The sequence below is a fragment of the Salvelinus fontinalis genome, chromosome 38 (assembly GCF_029448725.1).
Source record: "Salvelinus fontinalis isolate EN_2023a chromosome 38, ASM2944872v1, whole genome shotgun sequence".
In the NCBI taxonomy this organism is placed as follows: Eukaryota; Metazoa; Chordata; class Actinopteri; order Salmoniformes; family Salmonidae; genus Salvelinus; species Salvelinus fontinalis.
The window spans coordinates 33,319,227-33,336,584 of NC_074702.1; the positions used below are offsets into that span (position 1 = coordinate 33,319,227).

General features: G+C 41.7%; 2 protein-coding genes and 1 long non-coding RNA gene across 3 annotated transcripts in view; 1 reads left to right on the top strand and 2 right to left on the bottom strand.

Moving 5' to 3' along the window:
- si:dkey-34d22.1 (discoidin, CUB and LCCL domain-containing protein 1) overlaps window positions 1-1,452 on the bottom strand; it is a 29,392-nt gene extending 27,940 nt beyond the window's left edge. The window contains exon 1 of the mRNA XM_055904000.1: window positions 1,280-1,452. Coding sequence (XP_055759975.1) covers window positions 1,280-1,379 — 100 coding nt within the window. The 5' untranslated portion in view covers window positions 1,380-1,452. The remainder of the gene's footprint in view (window positions 1-1,279) is intronic.
- Window positions 1,453-2,051: 599 nt separating this feature from the next.
- LOC129837836 (glucocorticoid modulatory element-binding protein 1-like) lies at window positions 2,052-17,141 on the top strand. The gene is made up of 10 exons (XM_055904298.1): window positions 2,052-2,274; window positions 11,456-11,600; window positions 11,987-12,045; window positions 12,289-12,410; window positions 12,653-12,756; window positions 13,433-13,581; window positions 14,110-14,253; window positions 14,594-14,731; window positions 15,226-15,348; window positions 15,979-17,141. Exons 1-10 carry the CDS (start codon window positions 2,256-2,258, stop codon window positions 16,512-16,514), a joined length of 1,539 nt encoding a protein of 512 aa, XP_055760273.1. The 5' UTR covers window positions 2,052-2,255; the 3' UTR covers window positions 16,515-17,141.
- LOC129837837 (uncharacterized) lies at window positions 12,700-13,496 on the bottom strand. Its single transcript, XR_008756766.1, has 3 exons — window positions 13,391-13,496; window positions 13,136-13,196; window positions 12,700-12,788 (listed from the first exon to the last, which is right to left on the bottom strand). It is a non-coding gene; the product is annotated as an uncharacterized LOC129837837 (long non-coding RNA).
- Window positions 17,142-17,358: the final 217 nt, after the last annotated feature.

Below are 17,358 nucleotides of genomic sequence, written 5' to 3' on the forward strand. Positions count from 1 at the left end.
TGCTAGTCTTCTTGTGGGGAATAGTGGGGGGAAAAAATACGTATATATGTTTTGTCACATACACCAGGTGCAATTAAATGTGTTGTTTTATAGGGTCAGCCGCAGTAGTACAGCACCCCTGGAGCAAATTATAGTTCCTTGCTCAAAGGCACATCGACAGATTTTTCACCTTGTCGGCTTGGGTATTCAAACCAGCGAGCTTACGGTTACTGGCCCTGGACCACATAGGTAAACACAGATGAGAGTTCACTATCTGCAATGGAATGCCACCATGGCATCACAGATGACCTTTGAACTATTGGGATTTTTTGCTCCAGACAGACCCAAAGATATTAGTGGCTTTGGTTTGATCCCACCCCATGTGTTGGAGAGTTATTCACAGGAGCACTGAGCCAGTGTTGTTACAACTAGGCATTAACTATACCCTTATATTAATTTAAACCCTATCAAAGCTAGTGTTGTTGACTACTTGCATGCACCCCTTTGGCTGAAGTCAACTGTATGTGTGACAGGGTTTTTGCATAGAATATTTACTCTCGGTAATGACTTGAAAGGATTCTCAGCAATGGAAAGGATGCTCAGTTTGTCGTAAATACTTGGAATGACACAAGCAGAACAGCTCAAAACGAGGATTGGTACACACACCTCACCATTTGCCAATAAGAGTGAGTTACCAAAGAAGGCCAGTGTACCTTTAATTTACCAATACAACAGCTACCGTGTTTATGAGGACTTTTATAAGAAACCTGAATTAAACTCATGCATCATCTGATTGATCAATAATCTATGATATACACCTTCTGAAAACTGGAAATTGCAGCAGGAGCACATTGTCTATTTATGTCACCAATAGCCACTTTAGAAAATGTCAAACGGTTTCAAATGTGGACATTGTGTGTAGCCCTCAGCCAACAAAAAAACAACAACATAGAAAGTGATGACAATATCTTCAATAAAGTAAGCACCACACAACATTAAAATGACATGAAGATAATCTGTGAAAATGCTCATTTATGTAGGCTATTCATGTCGACAAAACTCAGTTTACAGTACCAACTAAATTCCACAACTTTTATTATATAAATATAATAGCCTACAATTTATAGAGTTATTTGATCATTATCCAGTCAAGGCTCAGAGTAATTATCTCAATACAAATATCTTAAGCGATTTATAAAAAAGATAGGTAGTCTAATGTCTTTGGTTGTCTATTGCTATACAAACATTATACTATTCTGTACATTGACCATATACATATACAAGGGAAGAAATAGCTTACCCTCCTGTCCGTTGACAATTATAAACACGACACTAAAGACGATCCAAAAACTGCCCAAATAATTCACAGCATCTCTAATCTGTCCAGGTTTCAAGAACATGATTTCCGCGGATAAAAGCAAGAAGTAAACCCTCAAACCCCGGGATAACACTACTCAGTTCACTTCTGCAGAATTTACTAAATTACGAGGCATTGAATATTTACGATTGGGCACGGGGAGATGAAGTGAGATCTCATTGGCTTCCAGATGTGTCAATTAAATCACATCAAGAATCGCTTTCCCAAATAAGGGGGTCTTGCTAGATGTGGACTCATAAATGCTGATCTAAGGTCAGTATAACTTGTTATTTATTGTCGACCGCGGGGATACGCTGGTCCTAGATCCGTGCTTAGTGACAACCATCCCCTAAAACTTGAAATGACTTGAGTTGTGCAAAATGCATTAGAGCAGGTGAGAACACATTCCCTATATTTTCTGAGTTTAATTGAGTGCTAATAATTTATTAGCCTAATAAAACTATGTGCGCTCTATGATTTGCCTACTGTACACAACTGTAAACGTCCGCTACCCTTTGGTACAACGTGTGCATTGAATTCTACCTATTTATTATGCAAAATTATTTTACACGGTCAACAAACATCACTTATTGCATGCAAATAATATATGTGTATTATAACAACACTCCTTTAGTGACCTAATGATGATACGTGCGGTCAAATAAAACAGTATGTATCGTTGTTGTGAGCTATTCTAGTCATTTAGCCTTCACCTTTTCTAAACCATTCCGTGGTGCTCAAGCAAGCGGCGCACTCCTAGTAGAGCAGTTTGACCGATATACACATCGCGTGCGAGCAACCGCTTCTCGTGACAGTAGGACAGATGCTTCTCACAGGCAAATACTGCCTTCGTTGCAGGAAGTGTAGCGAAGCAGCAGTACAGCGCATGTTCTGAGAACTCTCTGCAAGCAAATGATGAATGCTCTGCAGTAAAAACGGTAAGAACAACACAAAGTATTCAGTTAAAATAATATTTTATCATTTCTGGTTGGTTTACGTTGTGTTTTCGATTGCCTAGTCTGGAATGGTGTGTACTATGTACACATTGGTTGGTTGTGTGCGTGCCGCCGCACCAACATAACGTCAGTTTGAGTGGGTGAAGGAGGGAGAGAGGCACGCAAGTGCCGAAGTGGTTTATGCGCTGGGAATACTGGCTAATATCTCTGAAACCTTTGTTGGTATTTTATAGTGGATCTCCATCGGATTTTCCTAATTTTTGAATAACTTGGTATCATTTTTTGATAGGGTTTAATTCCTTTTACCACTTCACATAAACCACGTTTCCATCCACATATGTTGTCCCATATTATAGACTCAATGACAGGACTGTTTCTAATACTTTTCAGCAAACTCAATGGATTAATGTACTACTCCACAATCTATGGATTGGATTGGAGGCATCTATCTTTACTGTACCATTTTTATAATGCACCCCTCCAAACCTACAGTGCATTCGGAAAGTATTCAGACCCCTTGACTTTTCCCACATTTTGTTACGTTACAGTCTTATTCTAAAACGGATTAAACTATTTTATACACACAAAACACCATAATGACAAATCAAAAACAGTTTTGTTTTTTTTAGCAAATGCATTACAAATAAAAAACAGAAATACCTTACTTACGTAAGTATTCAGACCCTTTGCTATGAGACTCGAAATTGAGTTCAGGTACATCCTGTTTCCATTGATCATCCTTGAGATGTTTCTACATCTTGATTGGAGTCCACCTGTGGTAAATTCAATTGATTGGACATGATTTGGAAAGGCACACACCTGTCTATAAAAGGTCCCACAGTTGATAATGCATATCAGAGAAAAAACCAAGCCATGAGGTTGAAGGAATTATCCGTACAGGTCCGAGACAAGGTTGTGTCGAGGCACAGATCTGGGGAAGGGTACCAAAAAGTGTCTGCAGCATTGAAGGTCCCCAAGAACACAGTGGCCTCCATCATTCTTACATGGAAGAAGTTTGGAACCACCAAGACTCTTCTTAGAGCTGGCCACCTGGCCAAACTGAGCAATCGGTGGAGAAGGCCCTTGGTCAGGGAAGTGACCAAGAACTCGATGGTCACTCTGCCAGAGCTCCAGTTCCTCTGTGGAGATGGGAGAACCTTCTAGAAGGACAACCATCTCTGCAGCACTCCACCAATCAGGCCTTTATGGTAGAATGGCCAGACGGAAGCCACTCCTCAGTAAAAGGCACATGACAGCCGCTTGGAGTTTGCCAAAAGACACCTGAAGAATCTCAGACAATGAGAAACAAGATTCTCTTGTCTGATGAAACCAAGATTGAACTATTTGGCCTAAATGCCAAGCGACACATCTGGAGGAAACCTGGCACCATCCGATGGTGGCAGCATCATGATGTGGGGATATTTTTCAGGGGCAGGGACTGGCAGACTAGTCAGGATCGAGGGAAGGATGAACGACGCAAAGTACAGAGAGATCCTTAATGAAAACCTGCTCCAGAGTGCTCAGGACCTCATACTGGGGTGAATGTTCACCTTCCAACAGGACAACGACCCTAAGCACACAGCCAAGACAATGCTAATCCTAACCCTAATTTGACAAATCTCTGAATGTCCTTGAGTGGCCCAGCCAGAGCCCGGACTTGAACCCGATCGAACATCTCTGGAGAGATCTGAAAATAGCTGTGCACCGACACTCCCCATCCAAACTGACAGAGCTTGAGAGGGTCCAACCTGACAGAGTTGAGAGGATCTGCAGAGAAGAATGGGAGAATCTCCCCAAATACAGGTGTGCCAAGCTTGTAGCATCATACCCAAGAAGACTCGAGGCTGTAATCGCTGCCAAAGGTGCTTCAACAAAGTAAATTTGAAACATTTCTAAAAACCTGTTTTTGCTTTGTCATTGTGGGATATTGTGTGTAGATTGAAGGACAAAAACAATTTAAAACATTTTAGAATAAGACTGTAATATAACAAATTGTTGAGTGTCTGAATACTTGCATATGTGATAATGGCATTTATCCTATAATGGAGACTAAATTAAAGGACTGATTCAAGTTCTTTGTCAGCAAACTCAATGGATTAATGTTTTCAACCACTCTTCTATCAAGTTATGTATTAGAAGCATCTTTACTGCACCATTTACAAAGTCCACTCCTCCAAACCTAATTACATCACACACAATGGCATTTATCCCATATAAAAGAATAAATTAAAGGGCCGTTTCATATACTTTGTCATCAAACTCAATGGATTCATGTAGTACAACTACTCCACTATCTATGTTATGATCTAGAGTCATTTTTACTGTACCATTTTGAAAATGCTCTCCTCCAAACTACTCACATGACATAATGGCATTTGCAGTGCCTTCAGAAAGTTAACAAACCCCTTGACTGATTCCACATTCTGTTCTTACAGCCGGAATTAAAAATGTATTAAATAAATACCCCATAGTATAAAAGTGACATTTTGTTTTTTAGAAATATTCGCACATTTATTGAAAATGAAATACAGAAATATCTAATTTACATAATTATTCACACCCCTGAGTCAGTACTTTGTAGAAGCACCTTTGGCAGCGATTACAGCTGTGAGTCTTTCTGGATGAGTCTCTAAGAGCTTTCCACACCTGGATTGTGCTACATTTGCCCATTATTCTTAAAAAATGCTTCAAATTGGCTGTTGGTCATTGCTGGACAAGCATTTTCAGGTCTTGCCATAGATCTTTAAGTAGATTTAAGTCAAAACTGTAACTCGGCCACACAGAAACATTTATTGTCTTCTTGGTAAGCAACTCCAGGGTAGATTTGGCCTTGTGTTTTAAGTTATTGTCCTGCTGCAAGGTGCATTAATCTCCCAGTGTCTGGTGAATAGCAGATTGAACCAAGTTTTCCTCTAGGATGTGCTTAGCTCCATTCTGTTTCTTTTTTATCCTGAAAAATGACCCAATTCTTAACGATAACAAGCATACCCATAAAATGATGCAGCCACCACTATGCTTGAAAATATGGAAAGTGGTATTCAGTAATGTGTCTTATTGGATTTGCACCAAACTGGACAAATGTTTTATTGCTTTGCCACATTTCTTTGCAGTATTACTTTAGTGCCTTGTTGCAAGCAGGATGCATGTTTTGGAATATTTTTATTCCATACAGACTTCCTTCTTTTCACTCTATCAAATAGGAGAGTATTGTGTAGTAACTATGATGTTGTTGATCAATCCTCAGGTTTCTGCCATCACAGCCATTAAACTATGTAACTGTTTTAAAGTCACAATTGGCCTCATGTTGAAATCCCTGAGTGGTTTCCTTCGTCTCCGGCAACTGAGTTAGGAAGGACACCTGTATCTTTGTAGTGACTGGGTGTATTGATACACCATCCAAGGTGTAATTTATAACTTCACAATGCTCAAAGGAATATCCAATGTCTGCTTCTTTTATTTTTACCCATCTACCAATAGGTGCCCTTCTTTGCGAGACATTGTAAAACCTCCCTGGTGGTTGTGGTTGCATCTGTGTTTGAAATTCACTGCTCCGACTGAGGGACCTTACAGATAATTGTATGTGTGGTACAGAGATGAGGAAGTCATAAGAAAATCATGTTAAACACTATTATTGCACACAGAGTGAGTCCATGCAACTCATTATGTGACTTGTTAAGCACATTTTTACTCCTGAACTTATTTCGGCTTCTCATAACAAAGGGGTTGACACGTTTGTCTGGTTTGTCCCCGGGACAAAGCGGGAACTAGACAAAACCACCAGGGGACCATGAGCGAACATCCCAAGAACATCCTAAAAACGTCCTCGAGAACGTTCCCTTGGGTCCATCACACAATGTCCTAAGGACTAGTGACATTAACATCCTGAGAACTTCCTAAAAAAGGTCCTGGCAGTGATGGCCTGAGAACTTACAGGGAACCAGACAAAGGTCCCCAAGAGAAAGTTCCTTTGGATTTTGTGATTTGAGGGCCCCAGCCAGAGGCCAGTCTGAGCCCCCCCCCCCCCCCCCCCCCCACCCCTCCCCTCCTTTCTTTTTATAGGTTTTATAGTAACGACGTTTTTTAACTGTAAAAATGACAGCGCCACTCTGTCTCACTATATGTAGCCCATGTATTTGATGCTGTCTTGCCAAAAAAAGAGTATGACACTCTTTTTGGCCAGACAGCATCAGATACATGGGCTACACATAGATGTCCTCTGCCTCGACGAAGATTGCAGTATTATCAGCAGCACCTGTCTTTTTACTGAAGAAATGCATATTGTATACCCCTAGAGTCTAAGGGCCCGGCCCTGGGTTTCAACTAAGCTAGCCTCGTCGAGAACCAGGATTCCCTTATACGGGTAACCCTGGGGAAGTTCATGGCAGAAAAATAGCTAAATATGGGTGGAGACCCGGTGTAAATCAGTAATGCCTTGCTTGGGCCTCGGAGCTACAGTACTGCTCACTAGATTAGTGTCATAGGTGCAACAGTGTGTGACAATTCTTTTTACAGTCTATGTTGAGGATGGCTAGGAAATCGCCAATTTAAACCCCATCAAAATATGTTGATGCATGTCAATTTTGTGTATAGAGCACACTTCGGACAAAACTGAATTACTTTTTTCCTCCAGGTTGGCAATGTTGCAAACTATACTGAACAAAAATCTAAACGCAACATGTTTGTCCCATGTTTCATGAGCTGAAATAAAAAATCTCAGACATTTTCCATATGCACAAAAAGCTTATTTCTCAAAGAAAATGTGTAGTTTACATTACTGCTAGTGAGAATTTCTCCTTTGCCAAGATAACCCATCCACCTGACAGGTGTGTCATATCAAGAAGCTGATTAAACAGCAGGATCATTACACATGTGCACCTTGTGCTGGGGACAATGAAAGGCCACTCCAAAATGTACAGATTGTCACACAACACAATTGGCATGCTGACTGTAGGAATGCACCAGAGTGTAACGGCAGCCTTCCTCCTCTTCACGGGAAGAGAGGGTGTAACAGGGATCGGACCAACACGCAGCGTAGCCAGTGCTCAACATGTTTAATAAAACTATAAACAGTGAACACTTACAACGAATACAAAATAACAAATTTGCCAAACCGATACAGCCCTATCTGGTGCAGAGAAAACACAAAGACAGGAAACAACCACCCACAAACCCCAACACAAAACAAGCCACCAATATATGATTCCCAATCAGAGACAACACAAAACACCTGCCTCTGATTGGGGACCATATTATGCCAAACATAGAAACAGACAAACTAGACACACAACATAGAATGCCCACCCAGCTCACGTCCTGACCAACACTAAAATAAGCAAAACACACAAGAACTATGGTCAGAACGTGACACAGAGTTGTTGCCAGATAATTGAATGCTCATTTCTCTACCATAAGCTGCCTCCAACATAATTTTAGAGAATTTGGCCGGCCTCACAACTGCAGACCACGTGTAACCACGCCAGCCCAGGACTTCCAAATCCAGCTTCATCACCTGCGGGATCGTCTGAGACCAACAACCCGGACAGCTGACGAAGGTGTGGGTTTGCACAACCAAAGAATATCTGCACAAACTGTCAGAAACCGTCTGCGTGCTCGTTGTCCTCACTCGTTGTCCTCACCAGGGTCTTGACCTGACTGCAGTTCGGCGTCATAACCGACTTCAGTGGGCAAATGCTCACCTTCGATGGCCACTGGCATGCTGAAGAAGTGTGCTCTTCACTGATGAATCCCGGTTTCAACTGTACCGGGCAGGTGGCATACCGCGTGTATGGTATCGTGTGGTGAGCGGTTTGCTGATGTCAACGTTGTGAACAGAGTGCACCATGGTGGGGCTATGGTATAGGCAGGCATAAGCTACAGACAATGAACACAATTGCATTTTATCAATGGCAATTTTAATGCACAGAGGTCCTGGCGAGATCCTGAGGCCCATTTTTTGTGCCATTCATCCACCGCCATAACCTCATGTTTCAGTATAATAATGCACGGCCCCATGTCGCAAGGATCTGTACACAATTCCTGGAAGCTGAAAATGTCCCAGTTATGCATGCCAATTTCAACTTTCTGCATTTGCGGTGGAAGGTGGCAGAGCTACAGCGGTGTTTGTCAGGCCAGGAGACAACTCGAAAATCCGTCTTCTAACAAAAACGTCTGTAGTGTCCAAACGGTTTGTCCCTCAAATTAACATGACCCATCAATGGAAAGATTACTCTCACGATGGTGTTTTGCTCTACGAGTGTCACAGTACGCTTAGGAAGGTAACCTGTTACCGGGCCGAAAAATGTATGGAAGTGAATAGGGCAATTCCACGTCAAAGGTATACAGGTAATACCACGGTAAAATGTATTTGATTTTTATCCTAAGCTTTCTTAGAATTTAGATATAGGACAGACACTTGAAAACATACTTCCTTTTGATGACATTTTTGAAAAACTATCTGTTTTTCCATGTATGAATCTGTTATTCAATGCATTTCTATGAGGTAATAGTGGTAAGGCCAAATTCAATGTTTCATCAAATATATACAGTACCTGTCAAACGTTTGGACACACCTACTCATTCAAGGGTTTTTCTTTATTTTTACTGTTTTCTACATTGTAGAATAATAGTGAAGACATCGAAACTATGAAATAACACATATGGAATCATGTAAAACCAACATTTTTTTATACAAATAATATTTTATATTCTTCAAAGTAGCCGCCCATTCTGTCATCAAGGCACAGGGTGGCTACTTTGAAGAATCTCAAATGTAAAATATATTATGATTTGTTTAACACTTTTTCGGTTACTAAATGATGTGTTATTTCATAGTTTTGATGTCTTCACTATTATTCTACAATGTATAAAATAGTAAAAATAAAGAAAAACCCTTGAATGAGTAGGTGTGTCCAAACGTTTGACTGGTACTGTATATATTTGATGAAACATTGAATTTGGCCTTACAAGGTGCACCTGTGTAATGATCATGCTGTTTAATCAGCTTCTTGATATGCCACACCTGTCAGTTGGATGGATTATCGTGGCAAACTAAATACTCTCTAACAGGAGTGCAAACAAATTTGTGCACAAAATTTGAGAGAAATATACTTTTTGTTTATATGGAAAATTTCTGGGATCTTTTATTTCAGCTCATGAAACATGGGATCAACACTGTTGCGTTTATATTTGTGTTCACTGTAATATGGGCTACTTTTATGTACAGTGTGTGTACTTACATTGTTATAGTACCAGGGTTACGTTTACCAGCTAGAAATATTGTAATCAGATTACATATATTTTTGAAAAACTAGATGATTATTTCGAGGATTACTTTTAAATTCAGAAAGGATGTTTGCGAAAAAATATATTTCACTCTTCTCTGTTTTCCCAATGACATTCAAATCAGCATTGAAAAAAGGCACAAATTTAAGTTTGTTCCAACTGAGCGAGTCTGACCACAGATCAGAGACCACTATGATGACACACCAAATGTGTTTGATGGATCGTGGGAAAAGAGCAGGAACAGGCTTTGGTAGGCTACAGTCCAAGCTATGTCTTGCATTGGTGCTACTGCTGTCGGGATCCAAAGATTATCCAACTTGAATAAACACGCGGAAGTAAGGATGACAGCAGTGGTGTAGTCTACGGTGATACGGATATCACTTACTATTGATATCTACATTGGTGCATTGCTGCTCTCTCATTTAGCTATTTGCACTATATGGATTGTGGTTGTTGTGGATAGCTGTTCACAAATCTAAATGGGTATTTGAACCCAAAAATGGTTGAATTCAAGAAGTTTAAGCTGCCTGTCAATCATTGTTTTTGAAACCAGTGGACAGCCAGTGAAAAATGTGCTCTTGCAACAGCTGCGTAGTGCGAATCCCAGCCTATGGAATAAAAGTGGGGCTTTTATTGTTCAATCTAATTCATGCTGATTTAAAAAATAAATAATCCATAGGCCTAATGGACACATACTCAAACTCGCACACTTTTGAATAGAGGTAAAGGGGCAATCTGTAGTTAATACATCAATTTTAGGATTTATAAATTATATTATATATATATATATATATTATATATATTAATGTAAAGATAGAATTTAATCATATTATTATATGTAGTAAAAAGCGAGGGGTTAGAAGAATCCTACATAGCCAACCCATAAAGTAAAAATTTACATCCATATATGGCCAGCTATGTAAACTTTAACATTGATTTATCCTGCAATAGATGTCTTTCAATTGGTAACATACATGTTTGTCTTCTTCTGATGCCTCTTAAGGGGAAAGTAATCTAAAAGTAATGGAACGTAATCAGATTACGTTACTGAGTTTGGGTAATCCAAAAGTTCCGTTACTGATTACAATTTTGGACAGGTAACTAGTAACTGTTAACGAATTAGATTTAGAAAGTAAGCTACCCAACCCTGGTTAGTACAGTAGGTAATCTCAGCACCCAGAATAACCAATGAGAGACTACACTGTCTGCTACTTATGTAGCTACCTAGAAGGCATGATTTTAGCACCACATGCAATTAAGTGGTAATGTTGTTTTCTCTATTTCTTCTTACAAACCATTCCAAAGTTAGGGGAAGAACAATTCAACTTGTTGAAGCCTGTCAGTCTGTTTTTGTTAACCCCTATTTATATATCTTTTTTAAAGGGGGTAACCCATACTAGTAAATGCTCATAACCTTCACGCAAAATACTTTTTGTCAGATGATAAATTATTTGATTACATGAGAAGAAAGCCCAGTCAGAACCATTTGTGCCATAAATTCAATATGGATCTATTCTCAATAGCTACTATTGCATGTCAGGACCTACAGTACCATTTTGGACTAGCGTAACATGGACCTCTATATACAGTATGCTGAAAAGCATCAGTGTGTGTGTGTGTGTGTGTGTGTGCATGTGTGTGTGTGAATGCGTGCCTGGGGTGGCAGGTAGCCTAGTCGTTAGAGCATTGGGCCAGTAAACGAAAGGTTGCAAGATCGAATCCCCGAGCTGACAAGGTAAAAATCTGTCGTTGTGCCCCTGAACAAGGCAGTTAACCCACTGTCATTGTAAATAAGAATTTGTTCTTAACTGCCTTGCCTGGTTAAATAAAGGTTAAAATAAAATAAAAATATATATGCCCATAAATATGCCTATCCCTACAGCAGTCCAGGGAGTGGTCATGGCGAGTGCTGAGATCACAGTGTCCTCAAGGAACATAGTGATGGTGAAGGAAGAGGAGGAGGAAGGGGAGCCCTGTGAGAGCCGCAAGACTCAGGTCATCCTCGATCTGCAGCCCATCATACAGGGGTAAGCCTTTAAACCACAGCAGCAATTCAAAGAGGGGGCACTGGGCACAACAGGGTGGATGGAGGGTTTGAGTTACCATTTGGACAAAACGCAACAGACTCAAAATTCTATTTGCAATTAGTAACTAATTTAATTGATCGTTACTGCGTGATGTATTTACACTAAGAAATTACAAATGTAAACAAAAACGTTGTTTTTTTCAAGTGTACAAAGTGTGCTTTTCTAGACATCCAAGTTGTCAGTTATAAGATCAAGAGTAAGATAAAACTGTCGTTGAAGTGTAGAATTCTGATAGCAGGTTCTGTTATGTGCTGTACATTGTAACAGCTGCCTCAGTGGGAGTGGTGAATATTGCATGAAATAGTGGACTTTGTCGCCTCCTACAGGGCAAAGGAGGACAACGCTGACACGGGCTCTACTGTCCTAGCCATAGAGACACATCGTGGTAAGATTCCACAAGACGCTTTTTTTCTATTGCTTATTTGTATGACCAGCATTTTAATTAATTACTACATTCAACGTGGAGATTAGATTTGTATTGTATACATCATCTAGTAATTTAAAAAAAACTGGATATATCATTTGTATTATTTTGTTTTGCTGTGTTTTTGATGTATGGATGCTTGCTTGTGATATTGTGTACGTTATATACTGTGTTTACATTTTATTTGACCATTATGGATGCTAGAAGACAATCTTGCGGCGGGAGAGGAGGTTGAGTATGGATACCCCATCACCTGTGGCGAAAGCAAAGCAGTCCTCCTGTTTAAGAAGTTTGTCTGTCCTGGCATCAACGTCAGATGTGTCAAGGTACCAGTCATCAAGTAACTTGTTCATAAGTACTGTATGTCACCAAGAAACACGCTGGTGTGTATATGTGTGTACCTGTGCGTGTGCTGTTTTTGTGTGTGGGGGTGGGGGGTTGTGTGTGTTTGTGTTCATAGATAATTTTGCTTTCCATTGTCGATATGAAAGCATGTGAGATTTTTTTATTGTTATTTAACTCTTTCTGTGCCTGCGATTCTCTGTGTTGCTGTTTCTCCTCCCTGCAGTTCAATGACCAGCTGATCAGCCCCAAGCAGTTTGTTCACATGGCAGGGAAAGCCACGCTGAAGGACTGGAAGAGGGCCATCCGATTGGGAGGGGTGATGCTCAGGTAGGGGTGATGCTCAGATAGGCTGCCTCCTACTGGGTGGAGGACAGGGTTTACATTTACATTTACGGTCATTTAGCAGACGCTCTTATCCAGAGATACTTACAGTCAGTGCATACAACTAAAGACGCTAAGACAACCACATATCACAAGTAAAAACGTTATTAAATAAAGCATTTATATGCAGAATCAGTGCTAGGAAAAAGACAAGTGCAGGTTTGGGTTCAATATGTGTCTGGGATCTTCTTGTTTTGCCTGCATTGGGTTACCTGGAGTTTTTTTTGGCCCCATTACACTCCACTACCAGTTAGTAAGCAGCGTTCTTGTGGTGGTAGGATCACATATCACGCTGTCAAAATTGCTGAGGTGATGCATTTCTCACCCCATCTTCGTGTTTGCACTTGTTCTCTGTCCATCTGGGGTTTAGTCTGCTGCCTTCATCCCTACATATCAGATCAGAAGCTTTTGTTACAAGCAAAGCTTTGATAAAACATTCAATTCATTAACCACTTGTAAACATTTCCCTGTTTAATACACATATTGCCGCAACTAGAAGTAGCTATTTTCTGACTGGATTAGATACAGTGAAAACAGTGTTTATTATTATAGAACTAATCATAAAATAAATATACTAAACCATTCTCCTTCTCCCAAATCTTCTCTTATGTCCTCTATGCAGGAAAATGATGGACTCAGGTCAGATTGACTTCTACCAGCATGACACAGTGTGTACCAACACCTGCCGCAGCACCAAGTTTGACGTGTTGATCAACAGCACCCGCTTCCTTCCGGGCAGCGCCATGCAGCCCCCCCCTTCCCCTCTGCCAAGTGAGCCAATCAGCCAAGGGCTGACTACACACCGCCCAGTGTGCCTATCAGCCGAGGGCTTACCTAACTACAGCACACGTTTACTAAGTACACATTTACTCTCTCATATCCCGTGGCTGCTGCCATTTATTCAACTGCTGTTTTTATCCCTGCACAAACTACACTTCACCTTCGTGAACTGGTACCACTCATATTTTGTAAATGGACGACATCAAAAGATCAATGAATAATTGCCCTCAGCAGTCTTTGGTGTGGCACCTATTTTATCACTGCACAGGGCAGTGATTGGAATCTAGAAGTAGGAAAACAATTCGATTTAGGGGCCTCAATGGTCTCCTCAGCGGCGCATAGAACTTGGATTGAAAACCCTGTGCTGTGAAGGCACTTGCAGAGTCACACGGTTGTTACCACTGCTTACAACCAAATGTCTACAACAGAACTGGATCAGCATTTGAGCTAGTGATATGAGTGATGACATGAGATGTTGGAGGAGTGGTTTGATGTGTGTTGGTGGCTCTCTGTGTATAGTAGATGGAGGCCATGCTGCAGTGTCAGATGAGAGGCTAGAGGAGAAGGCCTACACTACAGTGGAGTGGAGCCCTGGGCCAGCTCCTCCTATCACCAGCACAGCCAATGGACATGTCAAGAGGAAAAGAGGTGATATCATCCCTGGTCAGTATAGCAACAACAGGGATACATTGATAGTTAGCTGAATGTAAACACACGCAAACAGGCACGCGCTTACGCACACACGTTCACACACACACATACTGTATAAACACACACACTAATGGACGCCTGGTGGCACACACTCACTCACTCACACACATACACACACACACGCATACACACACACACACATGTTTCGTAGGGACTTACAGTACTAAGGCAAGTCACTTTGATGACTAAAAAGGCATCCTAGTCACATCTGACGTCTTGACACACACACACACACATTCCCCCAACACCATTCCACTTTCCTAATCATGCCACGTCTCTTGCCTTTCTCTAGATGGCAGTCTAAGCTTTTGGAGAGGCATAGCAGACGTTGGCCTGATGGGGGAGGTGTTATCCAGTTTCCGTACAGAACTGGTGGCCATGTTGAGAGGAGTGGAGGTCCGCAGTGAGATGGCCATTTTGCAAGAAGCCGGTGAGCTTACACACTCTGTGACAGGTTCCCACAAATACTTACATAATACTGACATGTATGAAATATCAGAGAGTAAAAAATGTTCTGTTCTGTGGGTAACATGTACACTGAGTGTACAAATCATTAAGAACACCTTCCTAATATTGAGTTGCACCCTCCTTTCTGCCATCAGAACAGCCTCAATTTGTCGGGGCATGCACTCGATAAGGTGTCGAAAGCGTTCCACAGGGATGCTGGCCCATGTTGACGCCAATGCTTCTCACAGTTGTGTCAAGTTGGCTGGATGTCCTTCGGGTGGTGGACCATTCTTGGTACACACGGGGAACTGTTGAGCACCTGTACTCAGTGTATTTAGCAGGTTTATATAGAGGGAGGTGGATTGGTAAGAGTTTCGTAGAAAAAAAAACATAATTGGGGATTGGTTAATTTGTTGGACTGATTTATTTGAATTGCCTGTCTATGTGTTGTTACTGTAATGGGTTTTGTTCTGTCAGATGCTGTTGTACTGAACTCCCTTTCTGAGATGTTTGGGCTGCTGGACTCAGTGAGGAGGGTTCTGGACCTGAGACGCAGTGAGATTGATGGCAACCAGCAGCAGGTCCACAATGCTCTTAATGGTGAGAGAATGTAAGCTTGGATGTGAGCTTGGAATGGGCAAACGTACACTCTTGGAGAAAAGGGTTCAAAAAGGCTTCTTCGGCTGTCCCCATTGGAGAACCCTTTTTGGTTCCAGGTAGAAACCTTTTCGGGTTCCAGGTATAACTATTTTGGGTTCTCCAATGGGATTCTAGATTGCACAGCATTTGTACTGTACTTAAAATATATAGGTTTGGATCCCTGCGCTAAAAGTAACACCTGCGCTAAAAGTAGCACCATTGCTTAAGTTATTTTTGCTTACCTGATATGTATTCAGATTATTACTATGTTAGGTTTCCTTTTTTCACTTGTGGTAAACCGTGGGGTGTTGGGTTTCAGTGTGCAGAGATTAACACAGAGACCGTGAGGTTTTAGTCAGCAAACACAACTTTACTAGGCCATAAAGTAAGCATAACAAAGAAAATCACGTAGGGTTGGCTCGGTCCTTCTTCTCAGCTTTGGCTCTGTGTCGGTCTCTCGCAGTTCTCTGTGCCAGACGTCGCATCAGGTACCTCCCCTCTATTATCACCCCCCCGGGGTAGACCTCCCGGGATACCACACACTGTTCATTGCCCGATGTTATACCAGTACAACCATGTGTCCTTCCTCAGTGCTGGAGGACCAGTTGGAGGACCAGAGGAAGCCGAGGCAGGATGAGCCCCCACCCAGCCCTGGTCACCTCGACATGGGCAGGTTCTCCAAGGCCACCCCCTCAAAGTGCCCGCGGCTGCATCGCTCTAGCTCTTCGACCACCCAGCCTCAGAACCAGACCACACAATCGTCCATCGTCTTATCTCCCATCACCACATCCCCAGTGGGTCAGCCTCTCAATGTGGCCGGCCTGCCTGTGGCCACACTGGCCCAACTCCCTACCGGCTCCCAGCTCTTCACCCACTACACCACTGGCAACACCTCTGCAGGAAAGAGAGGCAGCGCCAGGTCCGTGGCTCTCCATGCAGCCTCCAGGGTGACTGTGCTCAACACAACCACAGAGTCATGGGTGGGGACCCCTCTACAGGTGCTTCATCTAACCCAGAAGAGGGAGCAGGACTCTGGGGACATGGAGAGCCAGAGGCCGGGGGAGGAGAGGATAGTACTTGTGCAGCAGGGGGTACTACTAGACACTCCAGGGATTCAGACACACTAGACTGGGAACAGTGGGGGCTCAATCAGAGATGGAGGAAGAGGGGGAGGAGGAGGAGCAGGGGAGGGACAGGAGAGTGAAGGTACAGAAGGAAGGGTTGCATAATGTAGAGCATGTCTTTGGCACAAAGAGGGCATATAACCATGTGAGAGAAGAGAGAACCGTAAGGAATACAGTTGAAAGAGAATAGAGTGAGCGAGCGAGAGAGTGTGTGTGTGTGTGTGACTGTGTTTGTGTGGAAGAGAGCAAGAAGGTGAACTTCGCCATGTCATGTGTAACTCCACACAGACATTTCAGATTTTAGGCTATATGTGTAACATAATTTTACCGTACAGTACTTTTTCACATGGTGTTTATTACTGCAGGGCCCATAGTACTTTAATTACCCATGGTCTTCATCATCAAGGACATTGATATACTTAATGATAGGGGAGAGTGGGCTAAGTTGAGCCATTTCTCCGTCAAGGGAAATATTGTATTCTTTCTAACAAAGATGTCTACATTTATTTCAGGATGTTGTGTATCCCTGGAAATAATCAGGATTGTGTAAATATTACAGTTTTGCGGGACAAGGTCTGTTAAGCCGCCTATTTCTGTACTGAATTAAATATTACCACTACTGTTTTAAAACACTGTCTACCTTTTATTTCCTAAACACAAATCAACACAATCACAATCTCTTTTTTGTGTTTGAATAATTTGAAGCATATTTATCACTGTCTTAAAACCTAACAAACTCTTTGTACTTTTTTAAAACATCTTTTAACTTGGGCCCTGTTGTCACCTCATATCCCAGCGATAATGAGAAGGAAACACGTTCAACTTGCCATTGGCTCAACTTTCACCC

Coding starts and splice junctions, on each gene's coding strand:
- LOC129837836 (XM_055904298.1), top strand. Junction 12,046..12,288: donor AGCCATAGAGACACATCGTG/GTAAGATTCCAC, acceptor TATGGATGCTAG/AAGACAATCTTGCGGCGGGA. Junction 12,411..12,652: donor TCAACGTCAGATGTGTCAAG/GTACCAGTCATC, acceptor TCCTCCCTGCAG/TTCAATGACCAGCTGATCAG.